Here is a 26014-nt window from a genome sequence, read left to right on the forward strand (position 1 = left end):
ATTTGGCCAAAACTTCAGCCCAGCGAGTACCATGGCGCCATTCCCATCCACGCCCTCCATAGCCGCACAGCTGGCCTCGCGCAAGCTACGAGGCTGCAGGGGCAGTTCTCCATTTTTAAGTGTGTGATCGCTTGGCCTGAAATTTGACTGGGCTAGGCATATCTAGTTGCATGAATTGTGTGTGGTGGGGTTGGGATATATGGCAAGGCTACGAGTAAGAATTAGGGAATAAAAGGATCACGTTGGAATCAATTTGAAAAACTGAGAGAATTCCTACATCAGGTCTTTTAACCGGAACAAGGTCGTCATTGCTTCCTAGAGCCGACGTTCCTGTATGAATCCTCTTGACGCTTATCTTAGAGCACCCTCACCACCGTCAATGGAACAAGACGAGGAAGATGTATTCGAAGGCGTTGTAAGACACCCCATGCTTATTGCGGCACTGATTTCTCTCGTATCACACTTCCTACGGGCGACAGAAGAATTTTGCTTGTCTGTGAAAGGGTGTAAATGATGGGTCGGATCCTGTCTAATTTCTCCTCCTTTGTGCTGCTTTCAATCGAGTTGCACATACTCACTTCTGCCTTAGAAGCTCAGCAATAAATTTCACATACTGATTTGCAAAAGGGCATCGACGTGTTTCAAGATTATACACACCCGAAGGCTTTTGACTTCTCTCACCTCTCATCATGGGACACATTTACCCAAGATCTCTCCAGAGCCTGTCAATCAGTCTTTCCCCAGCATCCTGCTAAATATGAAGGAGTCCACGCTCTTCTCATGAACTGGGCTGAGGACGATCTTGGAACGGATATCGAGTTAGTCGATATGGATGCTTTGTTCCGAGACCACTTCAACTACTCATCAGAGATATGGAAAATACCTAGTCAACATTCAGAAGACGCTCTCGAGCGAAAGCTTTCAGAAGTAAAGGTACAATTTGGGGGCGAGAACCGGCTCTTGATTGTCTACTATGGAGGTCACGGTCGCCATGATCCCAGCAGTCGTAGTATCTGGCAAGCGTATGTCTCTATTTCGTTACGCTGCATCATCGAATCAGCTTTGGTCTGTTGTGATGATGATGTTGCCATTTATATCGGAAATGGATGAGGTCAAATCATTGTTCGTGCCGTTTGAAGTCATCTTTGCTGTTGAGATTTGGATCGACTCTACCACTGCCCGACGTAAAGGGAGGCGAACAGAGCAGAGTGGCTGCTGACCAAGTTTAGATATCTCAATCGCAAGACACTTGGCAAACCGAAGAGTCCGACTCTCTCCTGGAGTACTTTACAGCCCATGCTTCAAAGGGCCTTATGCGACGTGCTAATCCTGCTGGACTGCTGTTTTGCTGGAAGTGCAGCTCGTGCTTCAATCAATGGTACCAACGAGCTACTCGCCGCTTGTGGCCGAGAGACGACTACCGCAGCCGTTACCGATAGATCATTCACGAGAAATCTCCTACGGAAGATAAAGTCTTTCAATGGGCAGCCTTTTACGGTCAATCAGCTCTATGAGCGACTAATCAATGATCGCAAGCGAATAGACAAAACGCCGCAATATGCTGCTTTATCAGACTGCGCAAGATCTAGTATTGTTCTAGCGCCTGTAAGATCTGAGCTGGCAGTGAACGATTTCCAATTATCCGTACAATCCTCGACAGAATCAGGATCGAATGATTCAGGGCCTTTGACGTCTGCTTCAACCTCCCTCGTGCCGTCGTCAGAAACGGGCGCTTCCGGACTATCGTCTCCTTCCGAAGGCCCTCGTGTATTAATTGCTGTATCATTAGCAGCCGAGGCTAGTGTTCCGGAGGTCGAACTATGGAAGAACTGGCTCTCAACGGATGCTCCTGATGACGTTCGCCGCCTTGAGGTCACTATGGAGACAGCTTTTTCGGCTCATTCCACACTAGTACTTGTATCAGTGCCGATAAGCGTGTGGAATCACCTTCCAGATACATCAGCCTATCGTTTTGTTGACTTCATCAAATCCGGAAATCTATTGGCCTGTGGAGCGAAGCAATCCGAGCAACATGAAGAGATCTTCGTTGTCAAAGGGAACGCTATGACTGATGATTCATCGAGCATAGTTTCTGATGAGGGTTACCAATCCATGCATGACAGCCTAAGTTTATTGGGCATGGATCATGCAAGAATTAACCACCTCTCCAACGCGCCATCTGGACTCCTAGAGCCGACTTTGTACTCTCAATCCATCGATCGTTCGATTATCGTGCCCCCTCAACCTACGCTTGCGGGAGTTGTTCTTGGAGATTTGGGTATCAGCAGATGGGCAACTTATGCTCTTTCAGCATCTGACAGGAATCTCTACAACAGCTGCCCGTTGACGGGATACTGCGATTTTCGGATTTTCACATTACGTCAAGGCTCCTCCAATGAACCGATAGAAGGTACCCTGATGACCTGTTCTCTTGAAAAAGGAACGAGTTCTTTTGAAAAAATCCAATCATATGAAGCCTTATCTTATCACTGGGGCAGTGGGAACGCCAGCTTCAAGATCAAGATTGTTACAAAGGGTGTTCCTACTACTTTCAATGTCAGGCCAAATCTGCATGCAGCGCTAAATCAGCTGCGGCTCCCTGACAGGTACGTACATCTTGGAGCAGTGTCATCTGCAAGACACGCTGCAGGAGCGAAAAGCTCTCGATCACCCCACAATCCCCATCCTCCCTCGCCCCATCTCCCCCCCCTCACTGCCGTTTCCCTTCGCGTATTGTTGCGTTGAAAGAAAACCACTAATTTTCAAATAAATAAATAAAGGCCAAGAAAGCTTTGGATCGACGCCCTCTGCATCAATCAAAGTGATAATGACGAAAAAAACGCCCAAGTCCCTCTTATCGCAGATATATATGGTGGAGCAACACAAGTATGTGTTTGGCTTGGAGAAGCAAGTATGGACAGTAGCCTGGCTCTGAACTTCATCAGCCGGATCGTCAACCTAGATGATGTTGACCGCTTGGTGGCAGACCAGAGAAATGCGCAAGAATGGATCGCTTTGTCATCACTAATGAAAAGGACGTGGTTTAGGCGTCGCTGGGTCGTTCAGGAGATCGCACTAGCAGTCCGTGCCACACTCTATTGCGGTGACGCTCACGTTGACTGGTCCGACTTCGCTTGCGCCGTTTCTTTCTTCGAGGCCATCGAATCGGAAAGTCACGAGATATCAAAAAGCGTCGTGGGAGCGATTCGCCTTGCGAAGGCCTCCAGTAACCTGTTCCGCAAGTCCAAGGATGGACAAGTCCTCGAACGACTGTTTTCACTAGAGACCTTGATCTCAACTTTTTCCGACTTCCAAACTTCGCGACCTCACGATACCATCTACAGCGTCCTGAATCTGGCGAGGGACGTGCCCACATCTGCAGCGAAGAGCGACACGGAAAGGCTTGTCAAGCTCGCAACCCCCAGATTCACGCAGGCCGCGGAAGGAACTCGATTCATGGTTGACTATAACAAGCCGTTTATCGAGGTATGCAAGGAATTCCTCCGGCTCACAATCAAAACCGACGGGTTCCTAGATATCATATGTAGGCCGTGGGTGCCTGAAGAGGGCATTTCAGAGACCGAGCGCCCGTCATGGCTCCTCACGACCTCAAAAGCGGCCTGGGGAATGCGCCCTGACGGAATCTATAGCAGAGCAAATGCTGACACGTTGGTCGGACTACCCGACTTGGGCAAGCGGAACTACAACGCTTCAAAGTCATTCAAAGTCACTGACAAATGGAAATTTGGGGAAGGTCAAAAAGTTCGCAGCATGTATGTGGAGGGGTTCGTCATCGACTCCATCAAGGAGAAGAAGCCTTACGCGGCTGACGGCATCATCTTCCGTGAATGGCTGTCTGCTGGAGGCTGGACCGATATGTCCGCGCTGCCACCGGATGAGTTCTGGCGCACATTGGTTGCAGACAGAGGGCGGAATGGGGTGAACCCTCCAATGTTATATCCACGTGCCTGCAGAGCCGCTTTGGAACAAAGCGTCAAAGGCGGACACGTACACACCAATACACTGATACGCGACGTCAGGAGCACCAGCGTCGCGAACTTTCTTCAAAGAGTTCAGGAGGTAATTTGGATGAGAAGGCTCATCATTACGGAACGCAACACTCTCGGCTTGGCTCCAGAGATGTCGAAGAAGCGAGACCTCATATGCATTCTCTATGGCTGCAGTGTACCTGTCGCGCTACGAAGGATGGTGGACCCGGTGACTGATGAGGAATACTTTACTTTCATTGGAGAGTGCTATGTCCATGGTCTCATGGACGGTGAGGCTTTCGCTTTGGCCACATCTCGGAGTGATAATGGAATGATCGCCAACAAGGTCTTTGAGCTTCGATGAGATGTATCTGCTCTTTGCTTTTCGATCGCAACTCCAATGTGCCGTTGCAGAAAGTCAGGACTGGCCCGGGGCATGAGTAGTCTTGTGGAAAGATTACTAGCGCGCTTCGTGTAGCAGGAGAAAAAGGAGGATCTAAGAAGGTGGCATAGACTTTGCTGGCGAGTGTTCCTGCATCTTATTTTTGTTTTGTTGGAGAGCTACAGGTATAGCTTTGTTCTATGTAGGACATCTGCGGGAGGCTACGATCAAATTTTGACCGTCAATCTTTTACACGTAGCCCACAGTACCCACCCTTTGATGTAATGAGAACTCCATTAGGGACCCAAACAGATGAACGGTGAGAATATGAGACCAATTTTGGGGACATTGAATTTGCAGATGTCTTGGCGTCAAGTCTGGGCGCGACAAGACCGAGAGTTAGCCATTTCCGGCCTAGCGTTCTTTTTCCGAAGCCAAAGCGAAACCGAAATACTTCAACTTCGAAAGGTTATCCTTGAATTCGAACTACGAACGTTGCTTCATAGCGCTGCTGAATGATGATGCGCCTGGAATAATAAGGTCAAGCAACCCATGACTTGATATCCAGTCATGGATCCCCTGAGTCAATGCTTCTCAAACATCAAACTTTGTGCCTTCAGACTGGCAGCCTATTCAGCAGCTCTGAAAGCTATTGTGCCCCCTTTGCTACAGTCGTGATTTTGCTGCTTCCACCTGCCGGTGATATGGAACTTGCAGCTACGGGTCAAGAAGAAGATGGCAGTAACGGCAAGTTTCCCCCTCGGTCTTTTGTGAGACCTCACCATGCTGAGATTCTCTGGAAAGCAGCTGACATTCGGAGTCTCCAGCGTAGTTACTGCCACCGCCATCCCCGTGAAATATTCAGCTAAGAGCGATCATGAACAGTCATAGAGCGCTGCTCTTGTCTAGTTTTGAGCCGGACATCGGCATTATCTGCGCCTGCCTTCCTGTCATGATGCTCTTTGTCCGACTTGTGCGCGAGCAGTTCGGCTCACTGTCGCCGGTATTTTAGAAGGCTCACTCTCTTTCTAAGATGAAGAGGACTGGCTTTTGCGCAGGGTTCATATCGGAACAGATGTGAACGTGCTCTGTGACCATGTTGAGGCGCGCTGATTGGTCACCAAAGTCCAAGCCTTCCAGAAACAAGGGTCACGAAGCCGAAGTACTTCCTTTTAACCTCATTTTTTATATATAATGCAAACGGAACAGTGCGAATTCGCGACGCTTTGGGCAGACGGTTCGAAGAAGTAGACGCTTATCGCTCAATCGGAGACCCCGCCGGGACTTTGGGATTCATTGGTCCAAGCCTACTCTTTGCCTCACTCATGTAAGGCGCTGATAATGGATCCCGCGTGGATTTTCACCTTTGACGTACGTGAGGGGCAGCCTCATGCAAGTCCGTCGATCACTGCAGGCGCAACCGAGGGCCTGTGCTCCAGCTAAGCAACAACATCCTCCTCCCGAGTCTTTCAACTTCCTGACTCTTCTTACTTAAGAGTCATAATTGTTAGCAGTCTCCGTTGCGACGGCTGCCGATGCGCCATCGATCGCTTCGATATGGATCCTCTATCGGTGGCTACCTCGGTGGCAGGCGTCGCCGCCACGGGTCTCCAATTATCTCAAACAATCTACGATCTTATCTCCACATTCTACGAAGCAGAGAGAGAGATGTCGAGTATCGCAAACGATATATCACTTTTAGCTACCGTTCTCCATCAGCTAGAGGGCGTTCTCCGACGAGACTCACGAGTCTACCAACCACGCATGGTCGAAGTGGTTCACGAGATCCTAGATACTTGCGAAGATGTCTTCCAAAGCATTTCGAAGTTCATATCTGTAAGTTGTCAAGATACGAGGTCTTCTACGAGGTTCCAAAGCAAAGTACGCTGGTATTTCCAGCGACATCGCGTTAGACCATTGCAGGCCGGACTAGAATCTATGAAATCAACATTGAACGTATTGTTGCATGTCGTCCAATTGGCACGGGCTACTGAAGCAGCGAAGTTTTTCATGTAAGTCATCTGCAAACCCAGTAGTGCGCGAGTCATATTACCTAACACAGCACAGACCCAACGCCGGAACAGTCTTCACACAAGCGGACATTCGAAAGGAGAGTAGGATGCTCGTGGGAGTTGTGCTAGAAAATCGGCGAAGTATCTTGAGTCTTAAACAGATTGAAGAGGATCGCGACAGACGACAAAACTTGCGGAACATAATCGAGAATAAGCGGGATAGTGAGGGGACTGATAGCGACGTAGCTCTGGATGACGGTGCACCAAAGACGGAGCGTAAGGCTCGTCCCACGGAAAGGACCAACATTGGTGGGTTCAGTTCAGTCGGAGGCTGGGCAGGAGGCGGTAGTGCGAACACCAGCACCCATATGGACTCCTTTTCGAAGGCTGCGAAGGATTCAGCAACAGACACGACATACAGCAACAAAGAAAACAAGAAAAAGACCACTACTACCGGTTTGGACTCTGGGTTTGGGATTTGGGGCCCACGTGAAGAAGGAAATGAGGTAGAAGAAGCCGAAGAAATCAAGGCACGAGGCGAAGATGGTTGGGTGACCTTTACTACCACCACCACCACAGAAAAGGAGCACAAGAAAAACGCTTGGCTCAACGATGTTTCCAAGAATCCAAATCCGACTGTCATTGACAACGCACCGGAAAACACGGTAGCAGCGGCAGATGGCTCATGGAGCGCCTGGGGTGTCGCATCTAATGAAGACAAGGAAGCAAAGGAAAAGATGGAGGAAAGAAAGAATATCCAGAAGGGGGTGGAGGACAATAATCGTAGATCACGTGATGTGTCGCCTGACCTAAGTGTACCGGCGAGATCGTCATCACACTCCGAACATATTGTCCAAGACTACAAGGTCTCAGAAGCTGGTTCAGGTGGTAGCAGACTGATATCGGTCAATGAAAGTCCAGACTTGGTTCACGCTGATAGCGCTTCTATCAGCCAGCCAAGCCATTCAGGGATCCATTCAGACCCACAATCTCAGTCCCCTGCTTCTGTGCACTATTTTATTGCGCCCGAGATCCCACTCGCGGATGACACTGTACATTCTCCTATGGAAGACCTTGCTATGGAGCCCAGCGGACCCCAAATTACAGCAAGTACGAAGGGATTAGACACAAAATTCGGCAAGAGCCAATGGTCACCGCCTGAAACGGAGATAGTAACGCCAACCGCGCAATGGTTCCTGAGCGTTGTACCTCACGAATCGAGTGTCACAGCATTGATCGTAAGACCTCGGCCTGGAGACGCGAACCATCTCAGGACTCGAGCGGAAGAGACGGCCAAAACACTCTTGCTCAATTGGACTACTGTCGATCCCGGCGTCATTTCCGGAGAGGAGAGTTTTTGGAATTCTGGACGCTGGAATTCTACCAACGATTCCTATTTTTATCCCCACAGACCAGCAAGAGATGAGAATGTTCCAACCCAGCCATATCATGTGCCCTACCCGCATCAATCGTACCCAACGTATACACCGCAACAGTGGTATGCGCCGCCAGTATTCCCCCCACTTCCTTCCCCGCCAGTATTCACTCCACTTCCTCCCCCGCTGCCAGTAACCACTCCATCTCCTCCCCCCGAAGATAAGCAAACGGATAGTGAGGAGCTCGCTCGTTTGAAGAAGCTGATTCTAGACGAAAAGGCAGAACAAGACGAGAGGGCAGCGGCAGCGGCAGCGGCAGCAGCAGTCCCACCATCAACCGCAGCCGTCGTATCTATCGCAACAGAGGACACGTCAGAAGATGCCATGCAGCGCGAAAATAATTATACGGAAGCAGTGGACTCGGTGCAGAGGCAGCAAGTGCACATTACGCCGTGGAAGGCAGAACCCTCGAGACAACAGCCGGTCATAATGAGGGATTGGTTTGGCCGGAAGTTCATCTTCCCCGTCGACATGTGCCAGACCTGGGAGGTGGGTGATCTAAATTCTTACTCGATTGTCTTGCGCTAATTCGTCCAAAGGGGCTCCATAATCTGATCCAGGAAGCTTTTGGGCATGAACTTAAACACAGGTCAATGGTCGAGAAGGGCTACTACAACATATCCCACGTTACGGGCGAAATAATCCTCCCCTCGATTTGGGAATTGTTCGTACGACCTGGTTTGGAGATCAACATGGAACTGCAGGACGTACTTGACGCAGATCTAGACGACTCTGGCGGTAAAGCGATGGTGGGCGGTAGAAGAGAAAAGACTGGTCCGAAAACATTGACACCACCGCATGCACCGGAGGTGCCCACGCTTGGAAGCCCGATGGTCCTGCAATCTAGGAGCGACGAGGAAGCTTCTATTAACGACGTCGCAAACGATGAAGCAGACTACTCAGTTCCGGACGGGATCAGCTACGTAGAGCTGTCGGACCCTCGCTATCTGTCGATTGAAAAGGTACTTCTTGAGCAAAAGATGGCCAAAGTCGAGGCGGAAATGAAGCTCGAACGCAACAGGCGTTTCTTCCAACTCAAGCAACAGCTCATGGACCAGGGCGCTGCGATTCATGCGCGGCAGGATGCTGCTGACCATGCAGAGCAAGACAATAAGTTGGCGTGGTTGGAGAAGCAAGTCAGGGATCAAAAGGAGGTGCTTGATGGACTACCGCCACTCTTGATGACTCCGCCAAGCTCCAACGCTGGCGATTCGTTGAGCAAGAGTCCAAGCAGTCCGCAGCGGAACCCTTCCTTTGTGGCACGCCTGTTGGGTCGCATACCGTCTCGGAGTATCCGTTCCAGGGGCTCCATCCAGAGTCAGCAAATGATAACCGAGGGTTGACGGATTGGGGTACAGCAGCAAAATTGTGAACCGCTCGACCTTTATCGGCATTACGAAGTCTGCATCGCGACATCCCCAGATACCGAAATTGTACTAGCCATCTTTGCTGAACCTGTGGGGAGGGATGCGTGTTTCAAGCGTGATAATGCAGGCGTGCGTTCGCGGATGGCGTGACAGAAAGACTTTCCTTGTTGTGTTTGGCATTGGCCACGAAAGTATGGACGGCGATGAGCCCGTCTAGACTCGATATAGCATTCCCCGTTCACGTATACATGAATTCGATTCTGGCAATCGAGTACACATCCCTTTTCCCCGGGGCTAACTCGAATGGACCCTCACGGGAAGACGTGATAGAACGGCTTCTTTCGAACGTAGAAAGTCCTGCAAACACGAACAGATTGCAGACTTGCCAAAACATGCGGATCCTAGCCAAATATCCCATGGCATATCTTTCTGCCTTGGAGGGGGGGCGGGGGGCCTCTCGACAATCCGCTTGCGTCAGTACGCAAGAGGTAAGAACTCGTACATGTGCAGGAGACTCATGTACACGACTTCACTCTACCCCACCTCCGCCAAGTGCCGAACCTCTATCTGACCCCGCGTCTGCCCTCAGCTACGCCATTGTCATTGCATTCCCAGACCACAATCAAAACTACAGAAAGAGATAATGTTGAGAGTTGCTGCAGCACTGTGTGTCGTAGCTACACCTCATAGTGGCAAACCAGTCTAGGCTTCACATGGTATAAGTAGCACACGACCCTCCGTAGCTATCCAATCAATCAATCCTGCATACATTTCCGACAGATACCATACCCAACACTTCCCGCATCTGAAATCGAGTCCGCAGCCATCGCGCTCGTATCCGTCTTCGTCGTCGCCGCCAAATCCCACTCACCCCACAGAACCTGCCTGTCTAACCCGACCCTCCCACCGAACCTTCCGAGCCCCATCCCCCTTCACGACGTCCCAGCAGACTACACCCAAGCCACGGGTACCCAATCCGCCGACGCCGTTGCCCAAATCCTCAACAACACGCTCTCCCTCTACCCCTTAGCCATCGACGGTAAAAATCTCGACGCGCTCTCTTCCGTGTTTACAGAAAATGTGACCGCCAATTATTCCAGCCCGCTCGACCTACTGACGCCCCTGGGCGCCGTCAAAGAGAGGGTCTGGAGCGATTTTTCGCGCCCGTGGATGCGCAGCACGCTCATGGGACGCAGGTTGTTGAGATATCAAGCGCCGGTGAGGCTAGGAGCGTGTCGTATTTCACTGCGACGTATTTCGGGAGGGGCAAGTATTATGGAGAGGTAAGGGTTGTTGCGTTGTATCTTTTCAAATATGCATTCTCGGGCCTTCTGTCTGCTTTGATTCCTTTTTCTCCTTCCTTTCCTCTCACTTGCGTCCGAGCAACGCCACTCTGTATGAGTCCAGAAAGACACGCCACTGAGTCTTTGACAGTATAGGTCAACTATGCTCATGGACAGTATCAGGTTCGGGATGCTTGTCCCTCTTGCCCGATTTGACGTAAAAGCTGAAGGGTCCAGGATACGTGGATTAAGCTTCTCAACGATGAGTGGAGAATCCAAACACGTAACTTGATCCATATGGTAACCCGCCAATTTTCCTATGACAAGGGCGTTGTGTATCTCCGATCTGACAGACAGGATCATCGCTAGGGGCCATCCGCTGGAAATTCGTCCATCTTCACCCCTCAGACTTGATGTGATCGAGGAACCACGCAGATAGTGTGGGTCCTCGAAAAGGACAATACTTTGCAAGCAAGACAGGGGATTATGACTGGTATCGATGCAGTCTCCTTCAACTTAGACAGTAGTTCTACAAGCACTTTGCTCAAACCCTTGAACTCCAACATCAGTAGTAGCACTTGCGAAAGTCGAAACATTTCACCAGATTGCACTCTGACCATTAACAATCAAGCCATCTAAATGACAGTGAATAACTGTACACTCTCAAAGGAAAATCGTAATCTGAAACATAATGTACAAAGGGTTAGGGCACCTGAAAGGGAGTCAACTCCATTTCATTCTGCCGCTCTGCCTCGTGACGAAGTCTTTAAAAAGCCAGGCCCGCAGTCGAGAGTTATTCCAAAATGGAGCATGCAGCTTCGTAGCCTGCGCTTCGGCGAGTCAATGGCTCTGAAAACACGGCAAGACTGGAGGGAATCCCTTGGAGTGCGGTACGTACCACCAGTCTTCGCTCTCCTTGCCCAAGTCATAGACGCGATGTTGACACAAGACCGCCATAGCTTTACGACGACAGCCTACTCGACATATCCACCCAAAGACAAAAGAAGGTACACCGCACCGCTCACATGTCCGGCAAGGTGAGCGCGGTCGAGCTGCTGCTGCACAGGCTGCAGAGAATAATTCACCGTATGATCCTACTTCCAGTCTAGCACTTGATCCGCAGGACGCACCATTAGACTTGACTGTGTGTTTCAAATTGACAGTCCCCATACAACTATAAAGCACGACGTTCAGTCCAAAGTTATTGGCCCCGACATTACGCCATACCGTGTGCTGAGGTGAGATGCGCGGATCACTCTGACCACCAACAGCGCTGGAATAGGCAAAACCTACCAGTGATTGGTTGGTGTGGCGGCGGTCAAATGTTTTTTTGCTGTACAGAATCCAATTAAATAGAAAAGAAAAGCATCGCGTTATGAAATCCTACTGTCGTACGGAGATACGATCCAGAATGAATCTCAAACATCCAATTGGCACATGATACATGTGTCTTATGTGAGAGTCTATACCCTCTTTCGACAGGCCAACTCGCTTACCGGAGTAAAACCAGCCTGCTGCTCCGAAAAGTGTTGCACAGAATGATCATCATGCACATTACTTCGCGTTTACGATGAGCGTCTAACCCACCACCAGTGCGAGTTTTTCCAAGCCTGAGGGTTCACTGGGGATTGAATACTTAGCACGAAATGGGATGGGAGGGTAAGAATACGCGGTGAGTCCTTCCCGTCACACCGTCTTCGTCAGCAGCGAGCGTGAGTAGCTACTGCCGAGGCTTGAAATGTCGACTCTGTGAAGACGACCGCCGTGGCGCCCCGCTTTTCAATGCTTACCTTTGCTGAAACCGACCGCCAGAGTGCCTAATAAAACATGCTCGAATCCTCAAAGGGGCAATGCTTACCTGCGATGGGTACTGTTGTACAGTGAGCGACCCCCACCACCGCCATCTCGGCAGAATTCCTAATATACCTATCGGAGATATCCCTCCCATTCATCTACCACGACACTTCTCGCGAAGTACGAGCAAGATTCTGAACGCGACAAAGTGGCCCATCACCACCGCAGCGACATGATTGAGGCTGGGTGCTTGTTCTTCGTTGCCGTGTCAATTTTGGTGACTGTCTTGCGGATGATCTCGAGGATTGAACCACCAAGGGGGCTCTGGTGGGATGACTGGTTGGATTCTCGCAGCATCGGTAAGCGGCTTCTCTTGCTCGAGTCCGTCATTACCGATACCCGCTACAACACTCTCGGACTGCAAGAAAGGGCCAGAAAGCGGCACTCGGGAAGCTGTTGGAACAGTCGAAACGTTACGTATTGGGAGACACTAGCTTTGCAGTTGAGTTCGGGTGTTTTCGGTGCTGTTCAGAGACTCAGGAATTACTCAAGTTTGGGGAGCGCCCACCATGTTCCTGCGTTTGCTTCTTATTCGATACTTCTTATCTTCAGGAACGGTGGAGTCAATTCAGGGTCCGTCACGCCCCAAAATAGTCACGAGGTCTGCTTATAAGAATCACTACGTGGTGGGCAAAGAGATGGACTTAGAGTCCCAGAAGCCGACGGCCGATGAAACAGCCAATATTCTGGTGAGCAGAAGTGTGAGTGTTGTCTCCAACACAGGCAGTGAGGAACCCGGGGTTGGAGCCGAGTACATACAAAACTCTGATGGTGGGGCAGAAGTCTCGGCCGAGACTCTGTCTCTTGATCACAGGCTACAGAGTCATCAGCCTGACAGCTCACGCCGGTGGAGCCATCCAGTAAAGTGCATTCCATATAAAGCGTTTGCTAAGGAAGTCACGAGTCGAAATCTCACACCAATTTCTGGCGGTTCCTAGGAGCGACATTCCTCCAAGAACAGGAGATCGTGCAAACTCACGGAGTGCGCAACGGGGTCCGCAGCTGCCGCAAGCTCAGAGACCAGCTTCATTTCGCCAGCTGGTCCAATACTTTTGTCATTCAGATCAGTAGTAACACCCAAGCATGGCATAGTAGCGAACCCAAAACGTCGTGGCCCTTTCAACAACAAGGCCAGTTCGCTGGCTCGTTCAAGGGTCGCTTTGAGTCTAAGATCATCTACATCATTATTGGCGAAGCACATCGACATCTTTTTCTCTACAAAGACTCGCGTCGGCGCATATCCTTGCTTGGAGAGAGAACCAAGATTGGAGCCTTCATCGTTGTAGCCGATAGACGTCTCGTTGATCCAGACGTTGACTAGTGGCGAATGATCAACATCCGCAATCTGCAAGGAAGTCATGGCAGCTGAGGCTATCGTCGTGTAATGGGAAGTGGCGAAACTGTCCTGGATGGTATTTTGTGCCGATGGCAATGCGACAGCTGTATATTGCAAGAGCCTCTTGGATGTTGCGCGTCAATCAAGTTGGCCGATACGTCTCTTGTGATAATACTACTACTCTCCTGTGGCAGCAAACAGTATAGACTGTCGTTATGATAGCGAAGGCGATCTAAGAGCATGTCAAAGCCACTTTTATCCTTGATGGCCCATTGAAAGTTCTTGCGTATTGAGATCGAGACCTAGATACGGCGGCTTCGATCGTGCGTTGTTTTCGGAGTTTCCGATAGTCCTGGACGATCACCGCTAGGGACCGATCCATGTCGTGAGCGGTGTGGAAGTAGGGGCTGCATGGGCTCAATTGTCGACGTGATTCTCATCTGGGGCACTTCTTTCTTCGAATAGGTAGTTGCAGACCATGTTTAGCTGTGAGGCTATCAACATCGGTCAGGGTTTCTTCGATGCAGCGAGAGCCTGCATTACGGTCTTATACAGCGCATTGTTTTCTCCGAGACGGTCGTCGAGTTCCCTTGCCTTACCCTCTGTCGGCTTTGCGACATGCCTAATCCCTACGCTATGACCCTACTGTATGAGCATGCGCTCTTCGATCAGTGACTTTGCCCCTAGTTGTGCAGAGACATTGGCGAGGCTTCTCGCGGTCGAGTACAATCCATACGCCTGATCGGAAAGCTTGCTTTCTCAATGCTCAAGACTTGAAATCTCAAATGGCTTCTACGTTAAGATGCTAGTAACCAATCAGATCATCGGATTTCACGATATCTAGTCTAAAATACACCTTATTTCTTCATTTTCGATCTAAACGCGGGTACACGCGGGTACGTCCAAAAGAGGAAGCTAGAAAAGAACTTCAAAATCCTCAAATCTACCTTTTTTGATTCCTTTTCTTAATCAAAAATATAATAATAGAATAAGTTTATAAAGTTATAGAGTTAGTTATACGCTTTTAAATAATATAGCGTAGACGAAATTTGATAAAGTATTCGTAAAGATATACTAAAAACTAGTATATCATAACGTCTCTCTCAATTCTCAGGGTTAGACACCTTAAAATTCCTTGATTTAAGCCCTTCGGAGCTCTTTAAGGGCTCCCCGAGAGCTTATATCGGAGGGGCTGTCAAAGCAAGCTCGAAATTAATCAAATACCACTAAAATAATCAAATTTCGAGCTTGCTTTAACAGCTCCTCCGATACAAGCTCTCGGGGAGCCCTTAAAGAGCTCCCGAAGTGTCCGAGGGTTTTAGGGGGTCTCCCTGAGAATCAGATAGTCAAAAACCAGTACTCGTTAAGATTGATTTAGTGATAAATTATATAGAAAGGGTGAGTACCTTAGTCTTCCCACGATATTAACAAGCTTTCCACTAACAGAAAGGCCGTGCCCCAGCATATATTTCGATTTGTCAAAGACGTCGAACAGAAAAGAGCCTGCGCAACGCGATGCCTGTAACGGGATCCATTTGTAACCGTTAGACCTGTTTCCCTAACAAGAAGGATGGAGGCTACTGGAATGATGGACAATAAGAGGTATTAAAATTAATGACGCATGCATACCGACTGTGCAACGTCTGCATGAAAAGGCTGAAGCCTGCTTGATTACGCCTGCCTTCAAGCAGAAGAGGAGAAAGAAGATTCACTACAACTGAGCTCATATACTGTAACTGGGGCATCGCCCCCATACATAACAGCTCAGGGCCCTTCTGGTGCTTTGTCAAGGACTCAAGGGCTAGTGGGTACGTGTGCGCTGGCTAAGTGGATTTGTTGGACCGAGGTACAGTTTGGCGCCAAGCCTTGACCAGCCCAAGGTGGCAACCGATATCTCTGCGTTTCCTATATATCCCAAATGATGATAATGATCAGTATTCGCTTGGTATATGCAAATTAATGCTCGCTCCATGTTTTAGCCGTCAGCTTCTAAGATTCAAAGTTCAATAGAACTTCAATAACAAAGGTCGCAATGAGCGCGATCTAGAGAGTTATACAACAACATACAAGTAAATGTTGATAACCTATAAACCTCTCAAATAGCCCACAGAAGCACTTCAGCAACAATGAACAGTCATCACAAGCATTGAGTATATATATACAGCGCACATCAAAGGATAGGTCCACTGGATCAGAAGAAGAGGTAACCATGGGCTCCACGGATAAAGCGTGCAACGACCTCTTCGACATCATCATAGTCGGCGCCGGTATCTCTGGCATCAATGCCGCCTATCGAATCCAGACCGAGCTACCATCAGCCAGCTACACCATTCTCGAAGCGCGCGGCGGCATAGGAGGCACATGGGATCTCTTCCGGTATCCAGGCTTCCGCTCCGACTCCGACCTCTACACCTTCGGCTTTGCGTGGCGGCCATGGGCAGAGCAAAAAGTCATCGCGGACGGCGATTCCATTCGCAAGTACATCCGCGAGTCCGCTGCATTGTACGGTATCGATCAGAAAGTGAAATTCCACCGCAAGCTGGTCTCGGCCAACTGGTCCTCGGACCAACAAACCTGGGCTTTACTTGTCGATGAAGAGGGTCGAAAAACACACTTTTACGCACGCTTCATCATCCTTGGTACCGGATACTACGACTATGACGAAGCTTTGAGCAGCCATATACCCGGTATCGAGGCATTCACCGGGACTGTCGTCCATCCCCAGTTCTGGCCCGAAGATCTCGACTACAAGGACAAGAAAATCATCGTCGTCGGCAGTGGCTCAACGGCCATAACTCTGATCCCCTCGCTCGCAGAAACAGCTTCCCATGTCATTATGCTGCAACGGAGCCCTAGCTATATCCTCGCGCTGCCAGCGATCGATCCCTTCGGGCACTGGGCCCAAAAGCTCCTCCCAGACTGGATAGCTTACCGCATCACACGGCTAAAATTCTTAATCCTAGGCTTCCTCTTCATAAAATTTTGCACATTCTACCCACTCGCGGCCCGGAACCTGATCAAACGGGCCACCCTGAAAGAGCTACCGGACAACATACCACACGACCCTCATTTCTCACCGCGCTACAACCCGTGGGAGCAGCGCCTGTGTCTCTGCCCCGACGGCGACTTCTTCCGCGCCATGCGCGCCGGCAACGCCTCCGTCGTCACCGACACCATCACCACCGTGACGGAAACAGGCGTTCGGCTAGCCTCAGGCCAGACGCTTGACGCCGACATCATAGTCACAGCGACGGGGCTGAAGCTGAAAATTGCAGGCGGAGCACGTATCTCCGTGGACAACGTTCCCGTTACCATTGGCGAAAAGTTCCTCTGGAAAGGCGTGATGCTGCAGGACGTGCCGAACGTGGCGACCGTGATTGGGTACACGAATGCATCGTGGACGCTCGGCGCTGACGCGACGGCACTGCTGGTGACCAGGCTGCTGAAGTCTATGAAGGCCAAAGGGGTGACTTCAGCAGTGCCGCGACGGGAGCATATCGAAGGCATGAAGTCTGTGCCGGCACTGAATCTCTCGTCGACATACGTGGTGAGGGGAGCAAAGGAGCTGCCGAGGACGGGAGATAAGGCGCCGTGGATGCCGAGGAGCACGTATTTTTCCGATCTGTGGGGTGCGAAGTTCGGAAACATTACGGATGGGTTGCAGTTTGAGAAAGTCTCCACGTAACAGCCGTCCGTGTGTTTTTCCACAGTCTTAATCATGGATCTCCAAATGTACAAGCCTCCACAATGAACGTCAAATAGAACAACTCGTACACGGCTGAAATGCATCCTATAGACAAGATGCCGCGTTGGGTTGCAAAGCACATTGCCTCCCTAGGTTCAGCTACCCCAGTGCCATCGAAAGAGCAAGAGATTGTGAGGGGAGAGGATCTCAAAACCCCCGTCAACTCTAACATGCTTCTAGTCCTAGAACAATCCCGCACTCGACCAACCACACGAAGCAGCAAGTCCATTCTCCATCAAGGCGGTAAATGCAATCCTCATACGAAAACTCACTATCCCGCCACCCCGACCCATAACCACAATCACAGCACAGGAACTAGCTCGGAAAGGGGCCCCCTGACAGCCCCCTGTCGCTGAGAGCAACACACACACACAGTCTATCTACCTTATCCAGATGAGGAGCATCTCAACCAACCCGGAAAATTCAGACCAAGACCTTCTTCGCCCAAGTCGATTCGGGTAGGAGTATGTAGATTTATAGAACAGAAGCGACGAGGGATGACCCTCGAGTTAGATCCGACGGACCAACGTGAAGACGATGGACCCGCTGAGCGCTTCACGTACGTCCGTCCTGAACAACGAACCCATCTTGCACTTCCGTGTAGACATTCCGAAACGGCCATTCCGCCGGGGATGGAAAGGTATAGAAAGCCAGCACGGCGCTCTCACACTGCCTCCTTCCTCTTCTCCTCCTTCCTCTTCTCCTCCTTCCTCTTCTCCTCCTTCCTCTTCTCCTCCTTCCTCTTCTCCTCCTTCCTCTTCTCCTCCTTCCTCTTCTCCTCCTCCTCCTCCTCCACTCAACACCGCCATCGTCAACAACGACAACAACAATCCCACCTCCCTCCCCTTCACTACCACAACCACGCCTACAACCATCCCCCCAGCACTGAACATCCTCTCTCCCTCTTGCCCCCTCCTCCCCCCCTCCCCCACCAACAACAGTAACCACTGAAACCACTCACTCGCCCCCCTTCACCCCCCTCAAAGCACCCCATCCCCAACCCTCACCCCCATCCCCTTCACAGCGGCCCAACACGCCATCATATACCGTATGGACCAGAAGCCAGACCGAGCCCATTGGCGTATGCGGACTCGCTCCTTCTCCTCCTCCTTCTTCTCCTCCTTCTCCTTCTTCTCCTTCTTCTTCTTTTTTTTCTCCTCCTCCTCCTCCTTCTTCTTCTCCTCCTTCTTCTTCTCCTCCTTCTTCTTTTTCTCCTCCTCCTCCTCCTTCTACTTCTTCTTCTCCTTCTTCTTCTTCTCCAACCCACTCTATGGTCCCCCACCCCCCCATCCACTCCAACTCCCAGTCCCAGTCCCAGTCCCACTCCACCACCCCCATCCCCCTACCCATCCCCATCCCCATCCCCACCCTACCCATCCCCCCTCCCCATCCCCCCTACCCATCCCCCCTACCCATCCCCCCTCCCCATCCCCCCTACCCATCCCCCCTCCCCATCCCCCCTCCCCATCCCCCCTACCCAACCCATCCCCCCCATCCCCCCTACCCATCCCCCATCCCATCCCCCCTACCCCATTCCCCATCCCCCTACCCATCCCCCTCCCCCATCCCCTCCCCATCCCCATCCCCCCATCCCCACATCCCTTCCCCCAAAACAAAAAAGCGCCACACTTCGAGTCGGGACCACAGTATCTGATCCCAAAAACATATGGACCGATTCTATCCTTGAACGACACGTGTAAAGAGGGGGTATGGAGTGGTGAGGACGATGACGATGACGATGACGGTGACGATGACGATGACAAGCCTTCGGAATGCAGCCCGCTGGGTGTGGACTTGCCTCGTTCGAGTTTTTTATTACTTCCATCCACCGGATTCCCCCGCCCTTTTTTTCTTCTTCTTCTTTTCTTCTTCTTTTTTCTTTCTTCTTTTTTTTTCTTCTTTTCTTTTCTTCTTCTTTTTTCTTCTTTTCTTCTTTTCTTCTTCTGCTTTTCTTCTTTCTTTTCTTTTCTTTTTTTCTTTTCTTCTTTTCTTTTCTTTTCTTCTTTTCTTCTTTTCTTCTTTTCTTCTTTTCTTCTTCTTTCTTTTCTTCTTTCTTCTTCTCTGTGGTAAGACACGGTTCAAAGATCCGAATTGCAGGTGCGGAAGAGATGAAGTTTTCTATTTTCGCAGCCCGAATGTTCTTCTTCCGGTGCTTTCGATGGTGGGATGGGGGGAGTTGGGCAGGCGGGGGGAGTAGGGCGGTGCAAGGGATGGAAGTGAGTGAGTGAGGGAGGTTGAACGGTAACGGGTCGTGTGTATTGGCCAAATGCGGAGCGCTGTTGTTGCAAAGGAGAGGACGCGATCAACATGGGACTGTAAGCACAGCCGATGCGTTCAGGTTTCATCAAAATATTTACATGATTGTGTGCTGTACAAATGGACCAAAGCCGTGCAACTATAGCAAAGTACCAGGGTATCGGAAAATTTCAGCATTGACGACCCAATCAGACGCCTTACGTATCGAAGTTGATTCTTTCCAAGATTGCGCGGCCGTTCGTGGTACCACCATTGCCGGATCCGTTGACAGTAGCTCCGTTGGCCGTACCGTTCGTGGTAGCGCCGTTGGTAGCAACACGATTCGTGGCAGCGCCATTGGCACCCACATCATGCCCACTTGCAACCCCATTTCCGTTTATCAACTTCTCCCCATCCTCCTCTCTGAGGAAGTCCATCCCACTGGCGGGTCTCTCCAGCCTATTCCCGCTCTTACTTCTCGGCCCTCCAGCCCAACTCATGGGTCTTCGATTACTCAATCGCCTGGTGATACCATCTCCTATACCGGCAGCGCTCCACCTCTTCCTCCGTGGCGCTGGCGTGTCGTCCAGTCCCAGCTGTTGTCTTACAACGGGGATCTCCGCATGGTCTCTCGTACTCCGCATGCGACGGCACCAGGTCACCTTCCCGTTTTGAAAGAAGAATTCTCCACCCACTTGTCGGAAATCGCCGCCGGAAAGCATGTTTCTGCCCGACTTCAGCTCTTGAATGAAGCTCCTCACAGCCATGGACAGGATAGAGCGCTGCATGTATTCGGGCGTCTTGCCCAGAGTCAGGGTGCTCGTCATACGGAGGAGATGATATAATTTCCGTGTAGGGTCGGCGTAGATGGGAAAGGTGCATCCGGTTTCTTGAATGTACATGGGTATGAGGTGCGGTTGGCCGCAGCCGATGACGACAATTTGGGTGGGTGGGGAGAGGGAGGAGAGGGACTCGGGGGTAATGGAGGATGCGAAGGTACGGAGGTACTCTTGGCAATTCTGTGGATGTTTGTCAGTGTCTTTCACGGCCAGGAAGGGGTTGATTGGGTTCCTTACCCCACAGAAGAAATGCCGTATAAATATTATCAGAACCCGGCGCGGTCCATTCTCATTGTCGGCATACAAGCTCTTGAACGTACACTTCTTCCCATCCTTGTCTAGTACAGGCAGGTCCGCGATTTTCTCCAGATCTTCTTTTGTGGGGGGATTGTTGTTGACTTTGATGTTCCCCTTGAAGTCAGCGGAAGGGTCTTTCCCCGGCATCGTATTGAGAGAAGAGCCAGGATTTTTGCCGATGGTGTCAATCCAGAGGACGAGGGGTACGAGAGTGAGGGTGAGTAGTATAGCGATGGTGGTGGGGTTGGAGAGTAACAAAGAGAAGGAAGAGACAAAAGAATGGAATGTCGAAGGCCATGGCGGAGCAGATGCTCCTGAAACGAACGACCCCATAATACTTTACGGTAGTGTGATCGTGGCGGCTGACATGAATAGATTTAAAAGTGCAGCATCAGGAGATTGTTGGAGACTAATTGATGTAGGTGGAGACGATCGAAGCTGTTTAGACTTAGGTACCACCGGACAGATTGTTAAGGTCAAGTAATCTTACCGTCTCATTACTCGTATGGTTGGTAATGGTAGCCCATGGTTGGAAAGGAAAATAGGTAGAAAGGAAAAGGAAAGACAGACCAATGCCAAGTTTGATGGACCAGGGAAAATAAGGATGAGCCAGGGGATGATCAGGGATGATCAGGGATACGATCATCAGCCGATTAGATCCAAGTTTATTTCTTCTATTTCTTCCCTTAGTCTGCCTGCTCTTTCCTTAATGGTCAGATTCTAAGACAAAGATGACGCCAAGTGCTCTGATTGCGCCGCCCCGTGTTGATCATTTACTTCTTCCGGATGAAGTGTGGCTTTTTGCCTGGTTTCCACTAGAGCCCATTCAGACAGACTCCCATGTCCTAAGGTACTTTAACTTTCCCCTAATCTCCTTCCCTCGGGGCGCCCTGCATGAATCACATTAACAAGGGTAAGGTACGTTAAGCGGCGCATAATACTTTTGATCAACGTCCGTCAACGTGGGATGTAAGCACATGTCTAAGTACGGTAATGTAGGTACATATTCTACTCCCAACGGCTATCCTGACCCACAATCTGACAATCTCGGGGAACGAGTGGGCCTGCAAAGGAGATTGGAACGCATATGATGAAAATCCCATCGCTATCTCTCCTGACTGATCGCGTCAAGTTTCGGTTAGACCAGAGGCAAAAGAGAGCGTGCACACTGCACAGCAATGCAGAGTTGCAGACGCGCCTCAACCCTGCAAGATCCTTCCAAATACTCTACTTATCTACGAGACCACCACGCGCATCGGAAATCTGCTGGGCGTGGCTAGGCCAGCTTTTTCGCGCAATGTCCCGGTTTCGAGGAGAGCGGGATCACAAACAAGGTAGAGACGGGTTTTGCATTCACAATCCGACGATCTATCAAACGCATGATGAAGAAAGGAAAGTCAGTGCTGCACATGCTGCAAGTCCCAATGCACCGGCAACTGCATACACGTTGCCGTGTCTTGCGGACCCGCTCGGGGCATCACTTGATTCGACGGGGCAAGACCCGGAACGGCGCAGAACAATCGCCATCCCTCCACGGACAACCACCACTGAGCTGCAACATTATCTGACATGATGCCGTAGAGACAGTTGCGCTTTCCACCTCGCCTCCATGACCGCAATTCATTTCCTCCCGACTTGCAATTTTTCGCATGCATGAGCATCTCTGCGGCTGGCGTATCAGCCTTGCAGCTTTCTCCGAAGCCTCGCGTCGCTCATCAAGACCCGGAGTCTCTCGAGTAGTGCCATGACTGCTCGGAGTACCCAAGCGCATGCAGGAGCATCTAGCCTTGTCGTCATGTTGTATCTGGTCTTGTCAACTGAATTCCATTAATCAACCACCATGTTTCCGAGTCAGCCTTCGGATGTCGGATCAATCGTAGTTGCCCAGCCCGACTTGGCTGGCAAAGGCTGTAGAGACGCTTCGAGCATCGTCATCATCTCCACGCGGGACCCGGCCGCCGGCAGAGCTTCCGCCGAACACGCTGCCATCGCCAGGACGTCCACCAGATTCCACGTAGCGCTTCAGACGATCCGATTGGTTAATACTGGCTTGCTTTGCATCATTGATGCTGAGGCCAGCCAGACTAACTCCTCCTTTGCCATCGACGGTACTAGCGGGACCATTGATGTCCGACTCACTAGCAGCAACAGACTCGCCAGCAATGCTCTCGGTCCCAGCTCGGCTCTTCGCACCGTTCATCCGACGTCCGTTCAGGGTAGGCCAAGTGTCCTGGAATCCAGAAAACATTGGTGGGTAAGTAGAAGGGACACCGACACCGCCGCCAACGGAAGATGAATGCACGGATGATACATCATCCGGAATGTAGCCGACGAGGGACCCAGCATCGTTGTACTCTTGACGAGGGCCATTGCGACCATTGGCCATGCCATTGCTCAAATCGGAAGCCCGCTGGTAAGACATCTGGTAGCGTTGGGGCCCGCGGTAGGATTGTTTGGGACGACTGAACTGCAGCAAAGAGATCTGCAGATTAGATAGCGGCCCTTCGACCAGGCAATTCTTCTCCTTAAAGTGCAAAAGAAGATAATGCCACAATGGATGCTTCGACAAGACCTTGGGGTTGCCCAAAATGACCAAACCATACTTGGCTCGAGTAAGCGCGACATTAAGACGGCGAGGATCACTCAAGAAGCCAATGCCTTGGTGATCGTTGGAGCGCACACAGGATAATACAATAAAGTCTTTCTCCCGGCCTTGGAACGCGTCAACGGAGGCTACCTCGATCTCTTTGTAATTCTCCTTCTTGAACGTCCCATTAGTCTGCATGGAGCTAACAACATAGCTTCGCTGGCCTTCGTAAGGCGTGATGATACCGATATCACTGGGCTGAACACCAGCTTTGAAGAAGCGAGTGATGATCTTTTCGACATTGGATGCTTCAGTGCGATTGAGATATGATGTTCCAGAGGCTGAAATCTCCTCATTACCGAGATTCGACCAGAACACCATCGGAGAGTCCATTACTGGCCAAGGGAAGTCTACATCGCGACGTAGGCGCTGCTGCATCGTTACGCCGTTCTGCAGTGAACCCTCGTAGAACATGTTTGACGGGAACTCTGATAGGCATGGATGCATACGGTACTGTACGTTCAACCGGATGGGAGCACATCCAAGAATGACAAGACGTTCGAATAACGACTGATTTAGACCTGCCTTTGCCGCTTTCTTGTTCATGATGACAGGGCCCAATTGCTGGTGGTCACCGACAAGAACGACTTGCTTGCAGCCGAGCACCAATGGAATCATGCACTCAGGCTCTGCGGATTGAGTCGATTCGTCGATCAGAACAGTGCGAAATTTGAAGCGAGCAAGACGTGGATCGCCAGCTCCGACGCAAGTACAGCAAATGACGTCCGCATTGGTCAAGATCTCGCGCTCGGCACTACGAGTCAGCTGCTTGAACTTCTTCTCGTCTTGACTCGACAGTTCACCAAGCTCGCTCTTGAGTTGGTTGAGCTTAACCAATTCGGTATTGCTATCATTCATGCGAACCTGCTCATGAAGAGAGAGGAAGCCGACCGGGGACTCGACATCTTCGCGAGACTTGGCCGTGACACGAACGGTCTTCAATCCCGTCTTATGGATTCGTTCACACAGCTGGTCGACAGCCACGTTAGACGGAGCACAGACAAGAACTTGTCCACCATTGATCTTGGCAAGATGATAGATGATGGTGGCCGAGGTGACGGTCTTTCCGGTACCCGGAGGGCCTTGAATCAAGCTTAGAGGCTTCTGTAGGACACTCTTGACGGCGTTGATCTGACTGCCGTTAAGCTCTGGCAGTCCAGGTACGCTGTATTTCTTGGGCATCTGGGTTTTCATCGGTGCTGCCGCAACTTCGTGGCCCAGGAGTCGATGGAATATGTATCCTGATACACTCATCTCGTCAACAGCGAACGTCTTCATAGCAAGCTGCATTCTGTCAAAAGAAGTAGCTTTCCACACATAGTCTGCGCTGAAATTGTGAGTGCATTCAGTCGGGACAGACTTGTGGTCGCCCTTTGCACGAAGCTCGATGGTGACCTCGTCTGACTGATTGTTGGGGATCTTGATCACATAGCCAACCCCTTCCCATGGCGGACGGAGCTCTCCAGTGTACTTGATGCGCATTTCATCTCCAACAGCCAGCTTGACGTCTCCGAGCTCGAGCTTCGGCAACACAAAGCTAGCAAGGTGTTTGTTGTTCAGGCCAAAGTCCCAGCGAACGACCAATCCATCTTGCGATTGTGACTCTTTCAGCTTCCGGTCGTAGTCTGCTTCGATCTTTACCAGGGGCCCAAAGACGTTCTGATATTGGTAGGCATCGTCATAGTGTAGCAGCACTGGTGCTGGCTCGTCGTCTACACCTGCGCCTTTCTCTAAGTCTGCAATTGTGGCAGAAGCGTTGTCCTTCCACATCTCTTCCAACTTGGCAATCATTTGGGGACTTAAGTGGCGTGCGCGCAGTTGCTCTTGGTCCGAAGGTGAAGATACCAGCCATGCCAGGAATGATCGGTCCTCGATCAAGGGTTGCCAACGTGATACGTCCCAGTTCATGTCTTTCGAGGACGGCATAGATGCACAAGGCTGACGGCAGAGAAGCACCACCACTGTGTCGGACTTGGCTGGTATGAAGCCGAGCAAGAACACATTCTTAGTACCGCAGTTGTAGCATTCGAGTACAGTATCTCCCAAAGATGAACTAGGGTGAAGCTGTACCTCCTTGTGGCGAGCGCGGACTAGATGATTGATAATGTGGGAGGAAGAGGTATTGCCGCGAGCGCTGCAAAACCACTTGCTGCAAGCCAGGCATCGAACGACGGAACTTGGATTGTGTATACCGCAGTATCTGGACAAGGAATCAAATATTAGTAGCTGCGTTGAGGCCCGTTTAGGCTTATGATGAGCTTACGCGCAAGCATGTGGTGGTAATTCTTTCTCCTCCTCAGCTCTTACGCCTGGCTTGCCGTTGATACCATCCACTGGCATGCTGACCATGCTCTCCGTGTCATCATCGTCGAATGCCTCTGTACCCTCATCTTCATCATCATGTCGGCGTCTCCTAGGTCCCCCAGTCAAATTGCCCCTCCCATATTCGCGATCTAAGATGCTCTCGTCGGGGTCGATGGTGGAGAGATCGTCTCCAGCGTTTATTGTAGATGCTGAATCTGATATGAGATGATTTCCCAGGTGTGTGAAAGCTCCCTCCATAGCGCCTTCGAATCTTGTGTAATGCGAGAT

At 50.7% G+C, this 26014-nt stretch overlaps 6 protein-coding genes across 6 annotated transcripts; 3 read left to right on the forward strand and 3 right to left on the reverse strand.

Moving 5' to 3' along the window:
• Window positions 1-379: 379 nt before the first annotated feature.
• Window positions 380-4353, forward strand: HO133_002027 (uncharacterized protein; the record flags this gene model as incomplete). The annotated part of the gene is made up of 4 exons (XM_037292955.1): window positions 380-415; window positions 628-1022; window positions 1230-2606; window positions 2781-4353. 4 exons carry the CDS (start codon window positions 380-382, stop codon window positions 4351-4353), a joined length of 3381 nt encoding a protein of 1126 aa, XP_037150608.1.
• Window positions 4354-5928: 1575 nt separating this feature from the next.
• Window positions 5929-9162, forward strand: HO133_002028 (uncharacterized protein; the record flags this gene model as incomplete). Its single annotated transcript, XM_037292956.1, has 4 exons — window positions 5929-6207; window positions 6271-6383; window positions 6439-8308; window positions 8359-9162. The coding sequence occupies 4 exons, from the start codon at window positions 5929-5931 to the stop codon at window positions 9160-9162; spliced, it is 3066 nt and encodes a 1021-aa protein (XP_037150609.1).
• Window positions 9163-13235: 4073 nt separating this feature from the next.
• On the reverse strand, window positions 13236-13683 carry HO133_002029 (uncharacterized protein; the record flags this gene model as incomplete). The annotated part of the gene is made up of 2 exons (XM_037292957.1): window positions 13236-13247; window positions 13303-13683. 2 exons carry the CDS (start codon window positions 13681-13683, stop codon window positions 13236-13238), a joined length of 393 nt encoding a protein of 130 aa, XP_037150610.1.
• A 2185-nt stretch (window positions 13684-15868) lies between these two features.
• On the forward strand, window positions 15869-17344 carry HO133_002030 (uncharacterized protein; the record flags this gene model as incomplete). Its single annotated transcript, XM_037292958.1, has 1 exon — window positions 15869-17344. The coding sequence occupies one exon, from the start codon at window positions 15869-15871 to the stop codon at window positions 17342-17344; it is 1476 nt and encodes a 491-aa protein (XP_037150611.1).
• Window positions 17345-18068: 724 nt separating this feature from the next.
• HO133_002031 (uncharacterized protein) lies at window positions 18069-18781 on the reverse strand (the record flags this gene model as incomplete). The annotated part of the gene is made up of 2 exons (XM_037292959.1): window positions 18069-18194; window positions 18473-18781. The coding sequence occupies 2 exons, from the start codon at window positions 18779-18781 to the stop codon at window positions 18069-18071; spliced, it is 435 nt and encodes a 144-aa protein (XP_037150612.1).
• Window positions 18782-19857: 1076 nt separating this feature from the next.
• On the reverse strand, window positions 19858-20922 carry HO133_002032 (uncharacterized protein; the record flags this gene model as incomplete). Its single annotated transcript, XM_037292960.1, has 2 exons — window positions 19858-20658; window positions 20716-20922. 2 exons carry the CDS (start codon window positions 20920-20922, stop codon window positions 19858-19860), a joined length of 1008 nt encoding a protein of 335 aa, XP_037150613.1.
• Window positions 20923-26014: the final 5092 nt, after the last annotated feature.

This window comes from Letharia lupina (assembly GCF_014066315.1).
Source record: "Letharia lupina isolate WasteWater1 chromosome Unknown contig_14, whole genome shotgun sequence".
Classification (NCBI taxonomy): domain Eukaryota; kingdom Fungi; phylum Ascomycota; class Lecanoromycetes; order Lecanorales; family Parmeliaceae; genus Letharia; species Letharia lupina.